General features: G+C 47.8%; 1 protein-coding gene across 9 annotated transcripts in view; it reads left to right on the top strand.

Annotated features, from left to right (window-relative positions):
• The window catches only part of KALRN (kalirin RhoGEF kinase), a 528,347-nt gene that overhangs the window by 498,140 nt on the left and 13,952 nt on the right, over nucleotides 1-16,255 (top strand). For 6 of the 9 annotated variants that reach the window (XM_040604676.1, XM_040604671.1, XM_040604672.1 and 3 more), the window contains 5 exons: nucleotides 48-171; nucleotides 1,525-1,584; nucleotides 12,165-12,192; nucleotides 12,661-12,832; nucleotides 14,990-15,111. In XM_040604676.1, coding sequence (XP_040460610.1) covers nucleotides 48-171; nucleotides 1,525-1,584; nucleotides 12,165-12,192; nucleotides 12,661-12,832; nucleotides 14,990-15,111 — 506 coding nt within the window. Of the gene's footprint in view, nucleotides 1-47; nucleotides 172-350; nucleotides 435-1,524; nucleotides 1,585-12,164; nucleotides 12,193-12,660; nucleotides 12,833-14,989; nucleotides 15,112-16,255 lie in introns of those variants that run through there. The other 3 variants (XM_040604675.1, XR_005829443.1, XR_005829442.1) reach the window with 3 other exon arrangements.

Below are 16,255 nucleotides of genomic sequence, written 5' to 3'. Positions count from 1 at the left end.
TCCTGCTATGATTTGCTGTTTGATTGCTGCGTTTTTTGGTACAACAGGAAGTCATGTTCATGGCATACCCTGCGCATGAGAAAGCGGGCGGAAAAGGAGAGCAGTGGCAAAAATGAAGCCAATGGGCCACGTAAATCCAAGGATATTCTGGGGAACAAAGTCTCTGTTAAAGTGAGTAAGGCCATCTGAAAGCTGTGTGCTGCTCTCCTGCTTCCCATCCTTTTCACCCCCTATAGCATCCTCTCCTGAGAGAGGGAGAGGGTGGCAATTTTGGTTTTGGTTTTGGTTTGGTTTGGGGTTTTTTCCACTTTAGTTATCCCTTTTTTTTTTTTTTTTCCTTTTTTTTGTAGTATCCATTTTAGCAGGACTTTTGCATGCAAGATAAAATGCAGCCTTTGTTTTTAGTTTTCTTTTTCCTGGCATCCTACATGCAAGTAATCCTCATTAAAAGAGCAACTATATAGATGGTTAAATAACTGTTCTTAAAATTGGGACTGTAGTGATTTACTGACCTCTGACCTAGCCCAGCCTGCAGCTCCACCAGAGCAGCTGCAGTGGTGAGAAAGCCACTGGGTGAACCAGTGGCCTCACTGAGGTCGATGAGTTTTCTTTAGGCCAATATTTCACCAGATCTTAAGGTAATGGGTTCTCAGCCTTGAGATGGTTAAGGTTTTTGGATTGGGGAGATGGTCTCAATGACCTTTTACTTTCCATGTGACCAGATAGGGCAGAGATGCTGACTCTGTCTCACCAGGAGAGGGTCTCGTGTGTGTCTGTGTGCGTGTGTGTGTGTCTGTCTCTCTCTCTCTGAGATCTCCCAGTATGGAAAAGGTTGAGAACTGTGGGGTTAAGCTCCATCTTCTGCTCGGGGTGCCTGACCGCTGTGCTCCAATTCAGAGGATCCATCCCTAAAAACCGACCATGAGGCCTGCTCAGGACTAATCTGGGGCTTTCCCTCCCAACAGAGGCAAGCAAACACTCGTGATTTTGACACAACCAAAGCCCAGCCTTGGTTCAGGAGAGCACTTGAGCATGTCCTTTGGATCCACCCCTCTCCAGGAGAGCCCATGATTAAGTGTTTTCCTTTGCAGAGGCTTTCCGTCTTGTAAGCCTAGTGGAATAGCCATGGCATGTGCAAAGGGAGGAGCCCTGCGGCGGCACCCCGGGCGCCCCCGCACCCCCCGCGCAGCCGCCCTGCACCCTGCAGCCCGCCGGCCGAGGGCTGGGCGCGGGGAAGCCATTGCTCCAGCATGGTGGCCACAGTTCTTCCTCCTGTTGCTTCCTCGCTGTTTTTACTACCTGAACGACCTACAGAATCACTGCTGCTTCTTTAACAAAAGCATGTCTTTGCCTTTGCTCCCCTTGTTTTGTTGTCGGCTTGTTTTCTGTTGGTTTTTTGAGAGCATTTTCCGTACTGTTACCCATCTCCATGCTGCTCACAAGTCCTGTGCTGTTCTGCCCTGTCTAACCAATCTCTCCTCTAATCTCTTGTTCTCTTTCTTCCTCTCCACGCTGCCAAACAAGGAGACAAACAGCTCAGAGGAATCAGAGTGTGATGACCTTGACCCCAATACTAGCATGGAGGTAGAGACAATCATCCTTGTGATTTTGTTTTTCTTTTTCCCGAGAACATGTGCCCATTTTGAAATGTCTTTGCTGAAAGGGGAGCTGGCGGGTCTGTATCACTTGTGGACATATGTGCCACTTCAGTGTGATTCACACAAAGCACCAACTCTGTTTTTGCCAAGTGCTGAACTGGAGTTTGGGCTGCCTTTGTGGTGGGAGCAGTGGAGGAAGCTGAGGAACAAGCTTCTGCTGAGCTGGAGGCTCATGTAGCCACCCTCAGCCACTGTTTCCCACCTGGGACCTTGTTCAGTGAAACAATAATGCATGCATGTCAACCGCTGATAAACCCAGCAGCTTTCTGTATTAAACCCCCACCCTCGCCCTGGATATGTGCTGAGCTGCTAGTCAGGCTTGTGTTATAAATCACTGGAGCAAGCGTGGTTGCACCACAGCTAGTGCTTTAAATTGTCTCGGAGGTCAGAAAAGGCAACATTTCTTTTTTCTCCTAGCAGAGTGGGAAATTGCATTTCTATAAAGGTACTGAAGGAGAATGGTAAAACTGGTTGTATGAACGTGCCTGTATCACAGACAAGGCTGATGCAGACAGGTGGACCCAAATGATGATGTGTTACACTCCTATTTTTTTTCCAATGTGGAACCACCGCTTCTAGTGGAGTGACAGAGACATGCCTTGCTGAGAGAGCCCAAAGGAGCTTACGATCATAAAAAGTTACATGTCTGGTTCTGCTCCATTAATATCTCGCAGGACCCATTTTTTCCTGCCCATAGTGACCACACCAAGCATTTGTGTACATGGTACCAAGGTTGAAAGAGCTTCCTACTGGAACAGGCAAGGACAAGATTCAGAGAGACACAAGTGATTTGGTGGAGATGACAGAGCAGGTCATTGAAGAACAGGGATATCTGTGTCCTAGGAGATCTCCAGGATGCTGCTAGCCAGGCTGCACTATAAATATCCCACAAAAGACAGCTGATCTTCCTCCTGAAGGGGAAAAAAAAGGAGGGAGAAGTGCAGTGAGATGCACCTCAGCTATTAACCTGAAGGCTCTCTTCTATTTTAATTGTGTTGGCACAAGTAAACACATCTTTGAGAAGGGGATGTGTACTAAAGGAAAGCTTTGGGCCCAGCTGGCATCCTGGAGACTGGATGGTCCTTGTGACTAAAGACGCATTATTCTCAGGAGCGTGTTTGCATTTTCAAAGAGCATTTTGACAATCACAGGTAACAACTAGAAGTGTATGTATTTGTTGCAAGGCGGTGCCCAGTTACTGCACTTAAGTCTGTGTAAGCTTTAGATACTGAAAATTGCACTGTGGTGTGAAAAAGGTGGCTGAGATGCCCGTGTGTTGTACAGAGCTGGGTGAGAATCACCATGCTTTTTGCAGAGTATTTCTGTGTTTTGACTTTGCCTAACAGGAAAACCAGACGTTTTAAAATTGTCAGTGGAAGGTATCTGAGTCCTCACACTGTCGACATTTCTAGTTACTTCTAACATTCTCCACATGGGCCTTTTCGTTTGTTTGATTTGGGGTTTTTTACCGTGGTAGCCTGCCTTTCTGAAGTTCAGGAGGTAAGAGCCTTTCTATTTAAACCAAAAGACACTAATGTGAGGTCTTAGCAATGGTATGAATCTGCTGTTGGGGGAGTGACTATGTGCTTGGTATGTAACTTGATTTACACTCAGAAACCTCATTCTGCATCTCCCAGGTCACTTACTGGAGATGACACTGCGCTGCACTGTGGTCCCCAGGAGCCACAGTGTTCCACGTGGCTTGGAAAGCTCAAGCCTGCTTCTCAGCAAAGCTCTTCAGGGCTGAGCATATGTTTAAAACGGCAGAGGGAGAGAAAATAAGACTGCAGTTGTGGGGGTGACTTACTAAGCTCACGCTGCCCTGCTTGGTGCAGCACAGCCCTGGCTTTGTGCTGATTTTTGTACATCTGCAGCCTGGAGTGAATGTGGTCAGCTCGCTGGTCTGGCTAAGAAATGCTGGGGGGAAGGGATTGCTGATACACCGTGTAAACTAAAGAAAATCATCCAGAGGGAGCAGAGCAAGGGTGGGCTCATAAAATGCTCATGAAGCCCTAGAAGAGGCCACGGAGAAGTCTAGTCTGTAAAGGTCTGGGGTATTCACTTACTGGGAACCACAGTTGTTCTCCCTTTCCCTTCATTATGAGTGTTTTGATGACCCTTTTCAAACGTGTTATGAGGAATGAGCTCTATTAAGGCCTTGGAGCTGAAGCCTTCTCATTAAAACAGAGGCAAGGCAAGGCACTTCCATGGCCAGAGCCTGGTTCAGGGCTTCATTGGTCTTCCGGGTGTTGTGTCGTAGGCTCCAATAATTGTTGAACAGTGCTGCCCCTCCGCCTCAACCTGTGTGTGCAGTCAAAATCAGCATCTCGCCCAGTTCTCCTTTCCCTACTCGGCATGGTCCATCCCAGTGGAGCCACTGGAAAGTTCCCCGGGGACCTGGAGCCAGCATGACTGGCTGCCTGAGGGCGGGGGAGACCTTGTCCTCACACCTGGCTCAGCTCATGATGGATTTTATAGACACTGGAGTGCTGGTAGGAGAGCTGTGTCCTGGCTGTCAACATTCAGAGGTGCATGAGGCCCTACTTGTGTCGTTAAGACGGAGTTGTGTGTGGCTCTTATTACAGCCAGGTAATAACAGGGTGAGTCACTTGGCTTCACTTATAGGACTGTCACCTCGACATCCCTCTTCCTTCCATCGTGCAAGAGAACATGCACCAGCACTAGAACAGACGCAGCAGTCTCTAAATGCAAAGCAGACATATTAATTACTTGGAAATATCAGTGCAATTTACCTCCAGCCTACTCACTGCACAAGAAGTCAGTAAGCTGTTCATAGTGTCCATGAGGTCCCACAGCTATCGTGGTCTTTCAAATCTAGCTTTGCCTGCTGTTTATAAAATACCCCATATCTGTTCAGTCCATTTCAGATTTCTAAAGCACTTTGCCTTTGTTTCAAGGGGAAACATAGACAGGAGGAAATGTGGAGTACACATATAGCGTTGTATGTGTAAACTGGTGACTGTTTAAAAGAGTTTTAAAATGTTTAGATTTTAATGTTTAAAATGCCATTACTGTGGTTTTGCTCACACAGGGACATGCTGGCCCTGGGGAACTTTCCATTCATTGTAACTTTGACTAGATATAGTATCACTTGGTGGGTTTTTCTTTTTTCATTGTTTATTAATACGTAAGGAAAGTACATAAGGATGGAAATTAAATTTGGGGGTTCTTCCCCTATTTTTCTGCTTTGCACTGTTTCACAAAACAGAAGGTGAAAACTCACTTGTTAGGCATGTAAGTGTAGGAGCAGGCACTTAAGGAGCATGTGTAACCACATGAGGGATGGGAGTAACCTATATTTAACAGAGATCGGAGACTCCCTTTCCACATGTCTGTAGCTAATTGCATAGGGACAGGCAACTCCACTTCTGGGAAGAAGGTGTTTTCCCTTGTGAATCAGTAAATATCATCCACACCCAAGTCTGGGGTCCTGGACAATGACACAACTAATTGTGGTACAATTCTGTGTTGTAACATCTCATGGGGTTTTAATATGGCTGAAGTGGTTATAAGTCAACTGTGCAGATCCCATCGGGCTCCTCTCTTGTCTAAGTGAATGTCCTTCCAGCAGTCAGAAGACCTAAATTCAGCAGCAGCTCTGCCAGGTTTTGGGGCGGACCTCACATGTAGGGATCTGACGTGGCTGCAGATGCCTTGTTTTGCACAGTGTGACTCCAACTGCAGTGTGTTACAAGTAATCCTGACCAACACACAGCTATCGCCGAGAGCCTCGTGTCTGTTCCAGTTTCTTAGCTGTGCAAAGGAGAGATGAAGTCCAGGCCCACCCTGAGCCAGTGGAAGTGCCATCATTAGATTAGTGAGCTGGGCTATTGCCAAGGTATGTAAGTTGGGCTTTGTAATGTATTTTTTTTTCAGTTATGACATTTTAGCATGTTAAGAGCTACTCAGAGACACTTAGAGCAAGATAAGCACTAGGAAACATCCTGTGGGGAAGAATATTGTGTTAGAATCCACACAGTGCAAGCGGTGGAGTAAGTCACAGTTTGGTGGGTACAGCACTGGCTCCACGTCAACATTCAGCTCAGGCCAAGAATTCCCAAGTGCTTCAGGCAAATGCCTTGAGCTGTCACCTCCAGAGCAGATCTAACACACTGTCTTGGCAAGGTCTCGTACCACGCTAGTAAGAAAGCCTTTCTTGGCCTGTTCCTACAGTATGAACAAGCGCAAGCCTGAGAACTTCCTGTGTTTCTCTGGAATGGCCTCCATGGGCAGCACTGCCCTGAGTGACCAGGGATTGCCGAGACTGACCAGGAAGGTGGCTCATCAGGTGTGACGTAGCCTGAGCTGGCAGCGCAGGTGTGGTAGTTTAGCTTTCTGGAAAAGAAAGAAGTGACCTACTTCGTCTGCAGGAAGGAGATAGAGTGCTACAACACGGTGCCCGCAGTACCAGAGACATCCCACAGCTGTAGCTGTTGATGACCGCCAGCCATTAGGGCCTTGCAGCAAGAGCATGGTGAGGGCAAGAGGATTTCTGCTTTGCACAGGTGCATGTACAATAGTCTGCATCCCTTGTGGCTTCTCCACCAGTCTCAAAGGCTGCTGAACCCATCCATGCTGGGTGCCAGAAGGTATCCCCCATCCCCACCAAAAGGCTGATGCTGTGGGACATTTCATCAGATAACATCCTCCCATTTTAAATCACATTTTCCCTTTGGTAGCATTTATCCATGTGTAGCAGGATCCTTATTTGCTTCTTTTAACAAGAAATTTCTCCTGTTAATTTATTTATTTGGGGGGGGGGGACTGGTGACACTGTGAGCTTTTCTCTGTGAAAGTCTCAAAGTAGAAGTTGACCTAGTTAGAGATGGATTGACAGACCTTTTCCTACAAGTTAGAGTTGGGTTAATTCCTCTGTAAGTCATTTTTTTTCTGAGAATCATTAATCTTTTTTTTTTCTTCTTTTCTTTTTTCTTTTCTTTTCTTTCCTTTTCTTTCCTTTTCTTTCTTTACCTTTTCTTTTCTTTCCTCATTTCTTTTCTTTCCTCATTTCTTTTCTTTCCTTTTCTTCTCTTTTCTCTTTTTTCTTTTTTCTTTTTTCTTTTTTCTTCTCTTCTCTTCTCTTCTCTTCTCTTCTCTTCTCTTCTCTTCTCTTCTCTTCTCTTCTCTTTCTTTTAGTGTGAGGGAGCAAGGAACGTGCTTCTGACTCTGCTACCAGCACGTGCAAATGTGTCAATATTTGATTTTAACTCAGTGAACAAGAAGTGCCATGAGGTGTTTACAAAATGCTGAGCCGCTTGTCCTGGAGTGAACATGCCCTCTACTGTTTAGACAAAGCATGGGTTTTACTACAGAGGGCTTGGTTTGCAGCCTAACCTTACACTTTAGGGGGAAAAAATTGACTCCTGTTCTTGCTGCACTCCCTTAAAATAGGACTGAAATGTGGCATTGGAAAATTCTGGGCATCCACTGGGACCTGCTGGGTGTTGCGTGTGTCTGGGCTGGGCTCAGGCCTCCTGCAGGGGGGTGAGTTAGGCACGGCGAGGACGTCTCTGCGACAGAGAAGCAAACCCTGGCCAAGGCAGCCGAGCTGCGCTTGCAGAGCATTTCAGGGCTGGCCCTTGGCACTGCGGAATGATTTCTCGTTCCCCACCAGACACAGCACGTGTGGACAGATGAAAGATAAGCTCTTGCTAAGAATTAGGGCGGCTGGAGTCACTTTGCAAGTGGACTGTGCCGCTACTGCTGCAGAAGTATTTCTATCTTTATAACGTGAGCCTGGCAAACCAGGGAAAAAGTGGCCCAGTACTGCAAAATGCTGAGTTGCTGGATGCAGCAGCTATGCTGCTTTTCTAAAGCCTGTTACACCGAGTTACGCTGAAGTCATTTAGATCTAAGTCACTTAGATCCCTGCAGGTCCCCAAAGGCATTCAAGTACGCGCCTTGCATGCCTTTCTTGGTTTGAGACCCGAAGCAGCACTGGCTGGAGGATGGAGAAGCAAGGTCTATTTCTGGGTTTTTTATTGAATAACCCTGACCCGTCCTCCCATATCTTTATCTCCTCCCCCTCCCCCTTCCCTCCAGCTCCCTGGCTTTGTGTTAGTCCCCACATCACTTGAGCAGAGGCCGTTTTGTGGTCTCTGCCTTTCTCACCCTCTGAGGTTTCCTCTTTCACCCATAACCGTACAGCGAACAGAAGCTCTCCTGGCTGCGGAGGGAGCGTTGTGAGTGTTCACCTACCCTGGACCAGGCTAGAGGTATTTCATCTACTGGAAAAAGTAAATCTATCTCACTTCAACTAAATTTATGTTCCTAGGAAAATAGAGCCAGCTGTGCTTCTTACCTGAGGAGCGACTGCATTGCCAGCCGGGTTTCATCCCTTAGGGTGTGTGTCTACCTGCTGTGGACTGATGGAAGATGGTGTGAGAAGGTTTTGCACTGGATAGTTCCATCCCTGTGCGTTTCTTTGCTGGCAGGCCAGCCTGGCAGCCACAGTGGTGCAGGTGGTGTTTGCTGGGATTTCTTCAGGGAGCCCTTCTCAGCGTGAGACCCCGGGCCACCTTCTCCCGCTCCTGGCTGCTGTGGCCGGGGTGCTCAGCTGAGGGCTGGGAGGTCCTCCTGCAAACTGCTACAGACTGCGCAGGGTTTCACGGCTCAGCCTTGTGTTGCTTTTCAGAAGACAAGTAAAACTCCACAAAAGCCACATAACCAGCAGGGTTTTTTCCCACCTGGTAATCTCAAAGCAGTGCAGAGCATTCCCAGAGGGAGTGATGCACAGAAGTCAGGGCTGCTGCATCAGCCCCGCAACCACCACCACTGCCCTTTGGCTTGTATGGGAGCACCCTACGGTGAGCAGGGGCTTAAAAAGGGGGGAAAACATGCTGGAGAGAGTGGTCTCTCACGTCCTTTTCTCAGAGGGAGAAGTCCCTTGGATTTGGAGCCCATTGTGTTGCCCATGTGAGCATCTCTGGCAGCATCATGTGCCACAGGTGCAGCATCCTGGCCCCCGAGCCTCGGTGGCTGCCAGGGAGCGGCATCCCCTGCCTGCAATCCCCTTCCAGTGTATGGCACCTCACTCTGCTTGCCAGCAGCCTGTCCCAGGCCTCTTGCTGGCAGGAATTTCTGCTCTTAGAGCAATGCAGCCTGATTTTTGACTCTTTGTAAAATCTCTGAGAAAAAGAGAATTGGGAGGAGCTACTTGCATGGATTTTAACAGCGTTTCCAGCTTTTTGCACACACCATCATTTTCAAGATGCTCTGGAAGATGCTTGACAAATTTTTCCATAAGGGAAAACAGTCGTGGCACCAGCAGGAGGCTGTGTGGACAAGTGGTACATGAGCTACTGTCCTCCGAGGGCTCTGCGGCCAGGCTCTGCAGACATCCTCTCCACCCACAGGTATTAAAAACCTATTTGGCAAATGAAGAAGTCCCCTCCAAATCCTAGAAGAACTCCGTGGAGTCTGTCATCTCCTGCCATCCATCCTTAACCTGGGAACCTGGCCGGCATGCAGAGAAAGGTAGCAAAGCCCCAGGGCCTGGGAGCGAACCTGGGAGCCAGCGGAGCTGGATTTGGCTGCAGACCTGGCTATGAATCTTTGCTTTCCTGTTTCTGCCCTTCTCACCCCACCATTTGACCTCCTCCTTCAATGCAGACCAAATCCCGTTCCCTAATTAAGTGATGTATTAAATCACTTTGGTAGTACTTAAACATTCTCGTATGCAAACAGGCTTTTATTTTTGTCTAAACTTAAAGCAGGCAAAAGCTGCAACATGGCTTTGGGGGTGTTGTTGGGTAACATATTATTAATTAACAGGTGAAGCAAAGGAAATGTCAATTTTACCCATAGACTCTTTCAATATTATCTAGCAGTGGTAATTTTCTTTCTGATATTCTCATGGTGAGGCAAGGGGGAAAAAAAATTGGTGAGACAATTATTATAAATTATTGTGCCTTGGAAGTCATTAGAAATGTAGCATTATTTATAGATATATCCATTACATTCATCATTGTAGCTGCCTATTCTAATGGATCCTTTGGAGTTGTAAAATTAATATAGACTGTTAGGAGTGTTTCTTTCTCCTGATCTCTAATCCTACAGGGATGGAAATTGGCGAATAATAAGGGAATCTAGTGCATGCTGCAGTGAAGAATGGGGAGAGCTTAGGAGGGTAGATGTGTATTCCAGTTAAGCCAAAAACTACCGAAATGAAGATGTATGTGCAAATGAGCTGATGCCTGGGGTTACTCAGCTGATAAGTAGACGGGCTCACTGAGTGAAAAGTGGCAAGCAGTGGTTACCCACAGAGAAGCTTTTTCTTCCTTTGATGTGTTGTGTGAGCGATGCAATGTAATCACAAAGATCCATCTCTCCTTTTCCATCTGCACAGGTGGGAGAGATGTTCTTTATCCAGTGCCCTCTTGTGCCCCCATTTCTTCCTGCCTGTGGGATCCAGGGGGCTGTATGTGGGTGCTGGACCCTGTGGAGCAGCAGTCGCTGCCTCTGAGTCCCTTCAGCCTCTTGGAGGCTCCTGGGGTGGCTGGCCAGAGGTCCGTGTCCTTGTGTCAGTGCCTAGCTGCACCTTTCAGATGGGGCTTTGTGCATCGCAAGTGAAGCCCAGGCCAGGAGGTGCAGCCAGGAGGAAAACCTGACACAGGATCCAAAGAGCCTGGGTCACTCTATCACCCAGTCAGGTTCCTGCCCACTGAGCCAAGCCATGCCATCCCATTGCAGGGGTGGCATGCTCTCTTGCACCCTCCCCAGCAGCAGAGATGCCCCAAACGTGGCTTTGAAAAATAAGAAGCCCTAATTGGAGTAGAAGTGCTCAGAGAGTCCTCTCCAGGATGTAGGCAGAGGCTGGCTCCTTCCAGGAGCTGGGAATAAGATGTTTGAAAACTCAGTGCTCTGGAGAGCATGTGAGAGTCCAAACCATCACACTTTCGGCCACCAGGTTGGCCTTTCGGACTGACTGGCTGCATGCTAGGGACTGAAACCTGCTTTGCCCACAAGCAGCAGCCCCTGCTTGTTTCTGGAATGCAGAGTATAAAGCACTAGTACTGACCAGTTGTTTCAGCTGGTACCACGAATGTTGTGTTCTCTGTGGATGTGTCCCAAAGGATCAAATTCTGCCTATTGCTAGGACAAAGGATAACTCTCAGTGTCATATCGCACGGAATTTTGTTGATGTAAGGTATGTTTCTATGGGGAAAAAATGAACTACTGTGAGTGGCGAGTCCATGTTATGCCTGGTTCGTTTGGTCCTTCTGGTGGTGATAGGGGAAAGCAGACCCTGTGGTGTCAGTGCTGGCACCAGAGGTTTGCCTGGGGCTGTGAAGGACTGTGGAACCGGAATAAATCTGAATATGCTCAAGTGCTTCCTTGAATGGCACCCTGAGCCATTCATCTTGGAAAACTATTTATAAAGTCAAAGTGTAAATATAAATCTTGAAGAGGTATCTACATTAATTTTAATGGTTATTGCTTCTGCTTTGTGGCCTGGTTTCTGACCGTCTGCAAAAACTCCCATCAGCTTTGGCAGACCATGAATTAGGTCACTGCTTCATTGCTGTCTTCCAAAATAGCTCTGAAATAGATAGTAACAAAGATATTTAAGGCGAGATAAACCACACTGGTGTCTATGTGCTTGATAGCAAATTATCAGTTTGAATTTGGATAACAAGGCCTTATGAGATTATTAAAATAGTTAATGAGGCTCCAGCGCCGGCAGCGGCTGCAGCGACACTGCTATGTAGTGAGGATTGATTCTTCATGTAAGAACTTAGTCTTTGCTTTTCCCAACTTTGCTTCTGGGGTTACATGAGGAAATTGGCATATATAGGTCACAGACACACAGTAGCTTTTCAAGTCTCTGCTAGCTTGATCAATTAACTAGTTAGATAAAATAACTCTCAGTTAAGTTTCAAGTTGGAAAGTTTCCAGCAGTCCAACGCAGTGAGTAAAATTTTACTCATTGTGATTGACTGAGAGTTCTTGCAGGACTGATACTTGCCAGTAGGCAAAAATAAGGTCATATTTGTGTTTTAGTGCTTTATCTTTTTTCCCTGAAGCTGAGCAGAAGTTACAAGACATCTTCCCAAAGCTGGTTAGTGGACAGAGTGCTGGTGAGATGCCGCAGGTGCGTGGTGACCACAGGTGCTGCATGAGCTCCACAGGGTCTGGAGCTGGGCACAAACCATCTCTGGGAAGAAGAGTTAATGTCTTGAGCGTTACCACCCAAGCAAAGAGAAAGCATGTCCACCCTCCTCAGTCTTAGTGTCATGCCTGTTACCAGGGATGCTTTATCAGAGTTCCAGATGCCATAGCTTTCATTTGCTTCCCCAGCTGTGCAGGGGCTTGTTCTATTGTCACCAGAGCTTGCTGCACCTGCTGGTTGTTAGAAGTTGCTTGTAGCCCTTGGTCCGTGCTTCCACGGTTCTGATCAGGTTCACCATCGTACCTTGTGAAACCAGACGTCTCTTTGTCACTGTCCAAAAAAAATAAATGCTTTTGTTTCTTTGTATTTTGCAGATAATCAACCCCAATTTCATTCAAGAAGGTGAGTTAAGGACAGCTGTGCACTGACTGGCACGGAGGGGCATGTCAGCAGCTGTGATTTACTCTGGTGCAACAGCACGCTCTGCACCCACCAGCGTTTACAGCAAAGCAGCTCCCCACTGCTCAGTCCCCAGGGAAAGCAGCCTTCCTGCTGGCTGCTTGGCTTAGACAGCCCGGGGCCATGGGCAAGGCTGAGCCCCCCAAATCCACCTTCATAAAGTCTCACCCTCCTGCCAGAGCACAGGGCTGGGGGATGGACAGTCCCTGCGCCACTTCCTTCTCTGCCCTGTGGACAGCTGGCTTTTAGTGAGGGGGGAGTTTTGGTAACATAACCCCAGGTCCCCCCAGCTGTTTGGTGCCCAGATCCCATAGTTGGTTCTGTAATGTATTCTCTAGGCTTGCATGGGGAACATTCTCACCTGTAGATTAAAAGAAGGTGTCATGCGTGTAACCCCGTGTTTTTTTTCAGTGGCTCCAGAGTTTCTTGTGCCATTAGTGGACATTACCTGCCTGCTCGGCGACACAGTGATGCTGCAGTGCAAAGTCTGTGGACGGCCCAAACCAACTATAACCTGGAAAGGACCAGATCAGAACATTCTTGACAATGACAGCAGCACAGCCACTTACACAGTGTCATCCTGGTAAGGTCCTGCCTGTGAATCCCAGCATACCTGGTCAGGATGGTCACGTTGCCCTCAAATATGGCACCAGTCAGGCTACAATACTCATTAGAAATGGAGTTAATCTTGTCTGGCATGATGTACTGGCACATTGCTGCACCACATGTCAGCTAGAAAGGGTCAGACTTTGGGGTTTGGGTATCTCTATCATTTCCCAAGTTGACATAGGATATGTCCACAAAGTCTGTTGCTGGCAGACATGAGCTTGCTCCTATTGACCTCCTGAGCCAGCTGCAAGCCAGAAGCCGGAATGTTTCCAGCTTACTAGTTTGGCTAATACTGCCTTCGTGTTGCTGGGGCTTCTCTGCTTGAATCTGATGCCATGCTGACCTTTGGTAGGAACAGGAGTTGGGCAGAGCGAGCCCTCACCAGCTTGCAACACCCATGTCATTGGGTGTTTTCTCATGAGCAGAGGTGGTAACTCCTGTAGTTTTCCTGAGCCCTTCCTCATCTTTTCCTAAAAGAGCCTACATGTGCTCCTGGGAAGGCTACATCTGGCTGTGCTTGGACAAAAAGGTGCTTGTCAAGATGTTCCTGGCCTGGCTAGCAGGGAGGAAAGCCATCTTTACGACAAGCACTGGGAAGATCCAAAAAGATCTGGAGTTGAATTCAGGTCAGGTAACAGCCTGGATGCTCATCTGCAGCTTATATAAGGGATTTGGGGCAAACTGCTGTCGAAATCTCTGGGAGACAATCTTTCATGTAAACTTTTCAGCACTTCTGGCTCAGGGAATCCAGGGAGTACAAAGTCACTGGAAGTTACAAATGAACACTAAGAGAGAACGGATTTTGTATGTTCTATTAAAAAAATTACGTATGATCAAGAGCTTCCTTCAGAGATCATTAGCTTGTGCAGCTGCCCCAGAGCACCCAAAATTGTCTTTTTAGCCATTACTCAGTAGATTGCTAGTGCCTTATCTTTGGGGTCTGGCTGGAGTTGGGATGAGGGGATATTGCCATACAAGATTCTGTTTTCCATCAGAGTCTTTCGCCTGTGCATTGGCTCCCTGTGCACTATCAGCACTTGTATTGTCTTGTTACTCTTATATATTTTACAGTGGAGACACTGCCTGCCAAGGAGAGGCCCAGCAGACCAGTGGCTGTCTTACAAATCTTGCTGGCATGAGTGGCCAGATTATGGGGGAAGGGGATATTTCTGTCCTGTTTCAAACCAGCACAGTCAGACCAGCAAAGGCCACAGTGTCCAGGCAGTTACACCAGCACCACATCCTTCAGCAATTTCCGATAGCTTACACATTCAAGAATTAGTTTACTTTAGCCATCAAGGGAATTTATTGCTGGCTCTAAGCTGGGTCTCCAGTACGGCTAAAGCAGTTACACAAGCAAAATCCTTTAATTCAGGCCAACTCCCTTAAATTGCATATTGAAGACTGCAGTGTGCAAACTGAAGTGACTATGTACAGACCTGCTATAAATTCACCAGACTCCATAGAGCTGTTTGTTTTCTCAGATTGGCCCAAAGATTGAGTGTCTCTCATGAACTCAGCACTGGTGTTCTTTATCCCTAGCTGTTGTGAGATGTCTAGCCGTCCCCCTGGGGGCCTGGCAGCCACATTAGATCAACAGCATGTGTTCCAGGAGTCTGAAGCTCCCCAGAAATGTCAAGCACCCTGCACTGTGTGACCACCTTCTGCATCCGTGGGAAGCGCAATTTGTCTGGTGTCTGTTGGACTTAACTGCAGAGGCATGGCAGCTCAGCATCTCCTCAGATAGGAAAGATGTGCTTGGGGAAATCTTTCCAGATATGTGGAGGCTAAGCATCCAGTTCTGGACAGGCACAACAAATGTTCGGCTTCTGGACTTTGTTTGCTGCTTGAGTCGCTAGAGATGCTTCCCCATCTCCTCTGAGGCCACAGCAGACAAGTAGATTTGCCTAGCAGGCAATCTGGACCATTCGGCTTGAAGGTTTCATTGACAGCTTAGTCCTGATATATGGGGTGGGCGTGAAGGTTGTATTTGGGTACCAGATTGCTGGAGGGATATTCCTTTGAATGAGTTAACAGGATTTGTGTTTGTAATGAGGCAGGGCAGGAACTGGTATAAGAAGCATTAGCAAGTGAAGCAGCACTTTATAATGGGGGTTTCCTGCACCCACAGTGACTCTGGAGAGCTGACGTTGAAGATCTGCAACCTGATGCCTCAGGACAGTGGCATTTACACCTGTGTGGCAACCAACGAACACGGAACTGCATCAACCTCTGCAACCATCAAAGTTCAAGGTAGCACATCTGACCTTAACACCCAGGATTTTTCCTGCACAGGGTCCCTTGGTGGGGGCTGGGAGCACACAGGAATAGCCAGTGCAAAGTCAGCCGGACGTGGAGCTGTGCCAGGTAAATTGAGACGTTAAAATCATACAACTGTTCCTCAGCCAAGACTCCCACTGATGGCTGAAGGCATCGCAGACTCTTTGCGCTTGATTAAGTCGTCTGATCATAAGCATCACATCTGGGAAATGAAAATGTGTTGGCACTGGTTCAGCTCCTGCATCCTGTTCGCAGCACTGCTTCCCAGGGGCTTGGTAAGGTCGGCTGGGGGAAGCTGAGCTCCCTCGGGCTGCTGAGCCTCTGGGGATGACCCCCGGGCTGCCCACAGGGAGCTCTGAGCTTCAGAGTCTGCCTGGAGCCGGGGCACCTGGGATCCCACAACACTGATTCTCAGCATCCCTTCTCTGTCGGGGACAGGGGAGGCGAGAGTAAGGTTTGGCCTGGATGAACTGCTCTGCGGGGTTTCAACTTGGAGACGTATCTCTGAGCCTGAATTCTCAGTGCTGCAATTAGTGACCCATCTAATTGTAATGAATATGAAATGATGAGTTGATGCTCGTGACCTCTAGCTCTGGGAAGGGATCTGTTAGCATGAGAGATGAGGGGTGCCTGCTGCGTTGAAGGGGATGGCACAGAAATTAATGTCTAATGAGTGGCTTACAGATGCAAGAGTGTCACAAGCATTTAGAAGTTGATTTGTTCGGTGTCACAAACTGCCCTAGAGATATAATTCCCCCAATTTATCCAAGTTAGTGGCTACACTAACTACTCCTGTGCTGAAGGAGCCCTGAGCAAAGCACAGAACTACTGGTCGTTTGTCAATCTGCTGCCAAACATACCAAGAACACAAAGCGCTCTGAATGCCTTGCTTGTATCGCTTTTGGACACTTCAACAGTAACTGTCTCCCCACCTCCTCACTCGCTGCTTGGTGAAGCCCATAGGAATATTTGTTTTCCTCACTTCCATGGGCTTTGCATCAGGTCTTGAGCTGGAGCAAAAATTAGCAGCAGAAGGTAGCAGGTAAAGAGTCCCTGCCTTCACAGCAGCTGAGCTCAGATGGACTCTCTACACCTGAGGGGTGATTCTCCCAGCCAG

Source organism: Falco naumanni, chromosome 8 (assembly GCF_017639655.2).
Source record: "Falco naumanni isolate bFalNau1 chromosome 8, bFalNau1.pat, whole genome shotgun sequence".
Classification (NCBI taxonomy): Eukaryota; Metazoa; Chordata; class Aves; order Falconiformes; family Falconidae; genus Falco; species Falco naumanni.
This window is presented reverse-complemented; position numbering and strand designations above follow the sequence as displayed.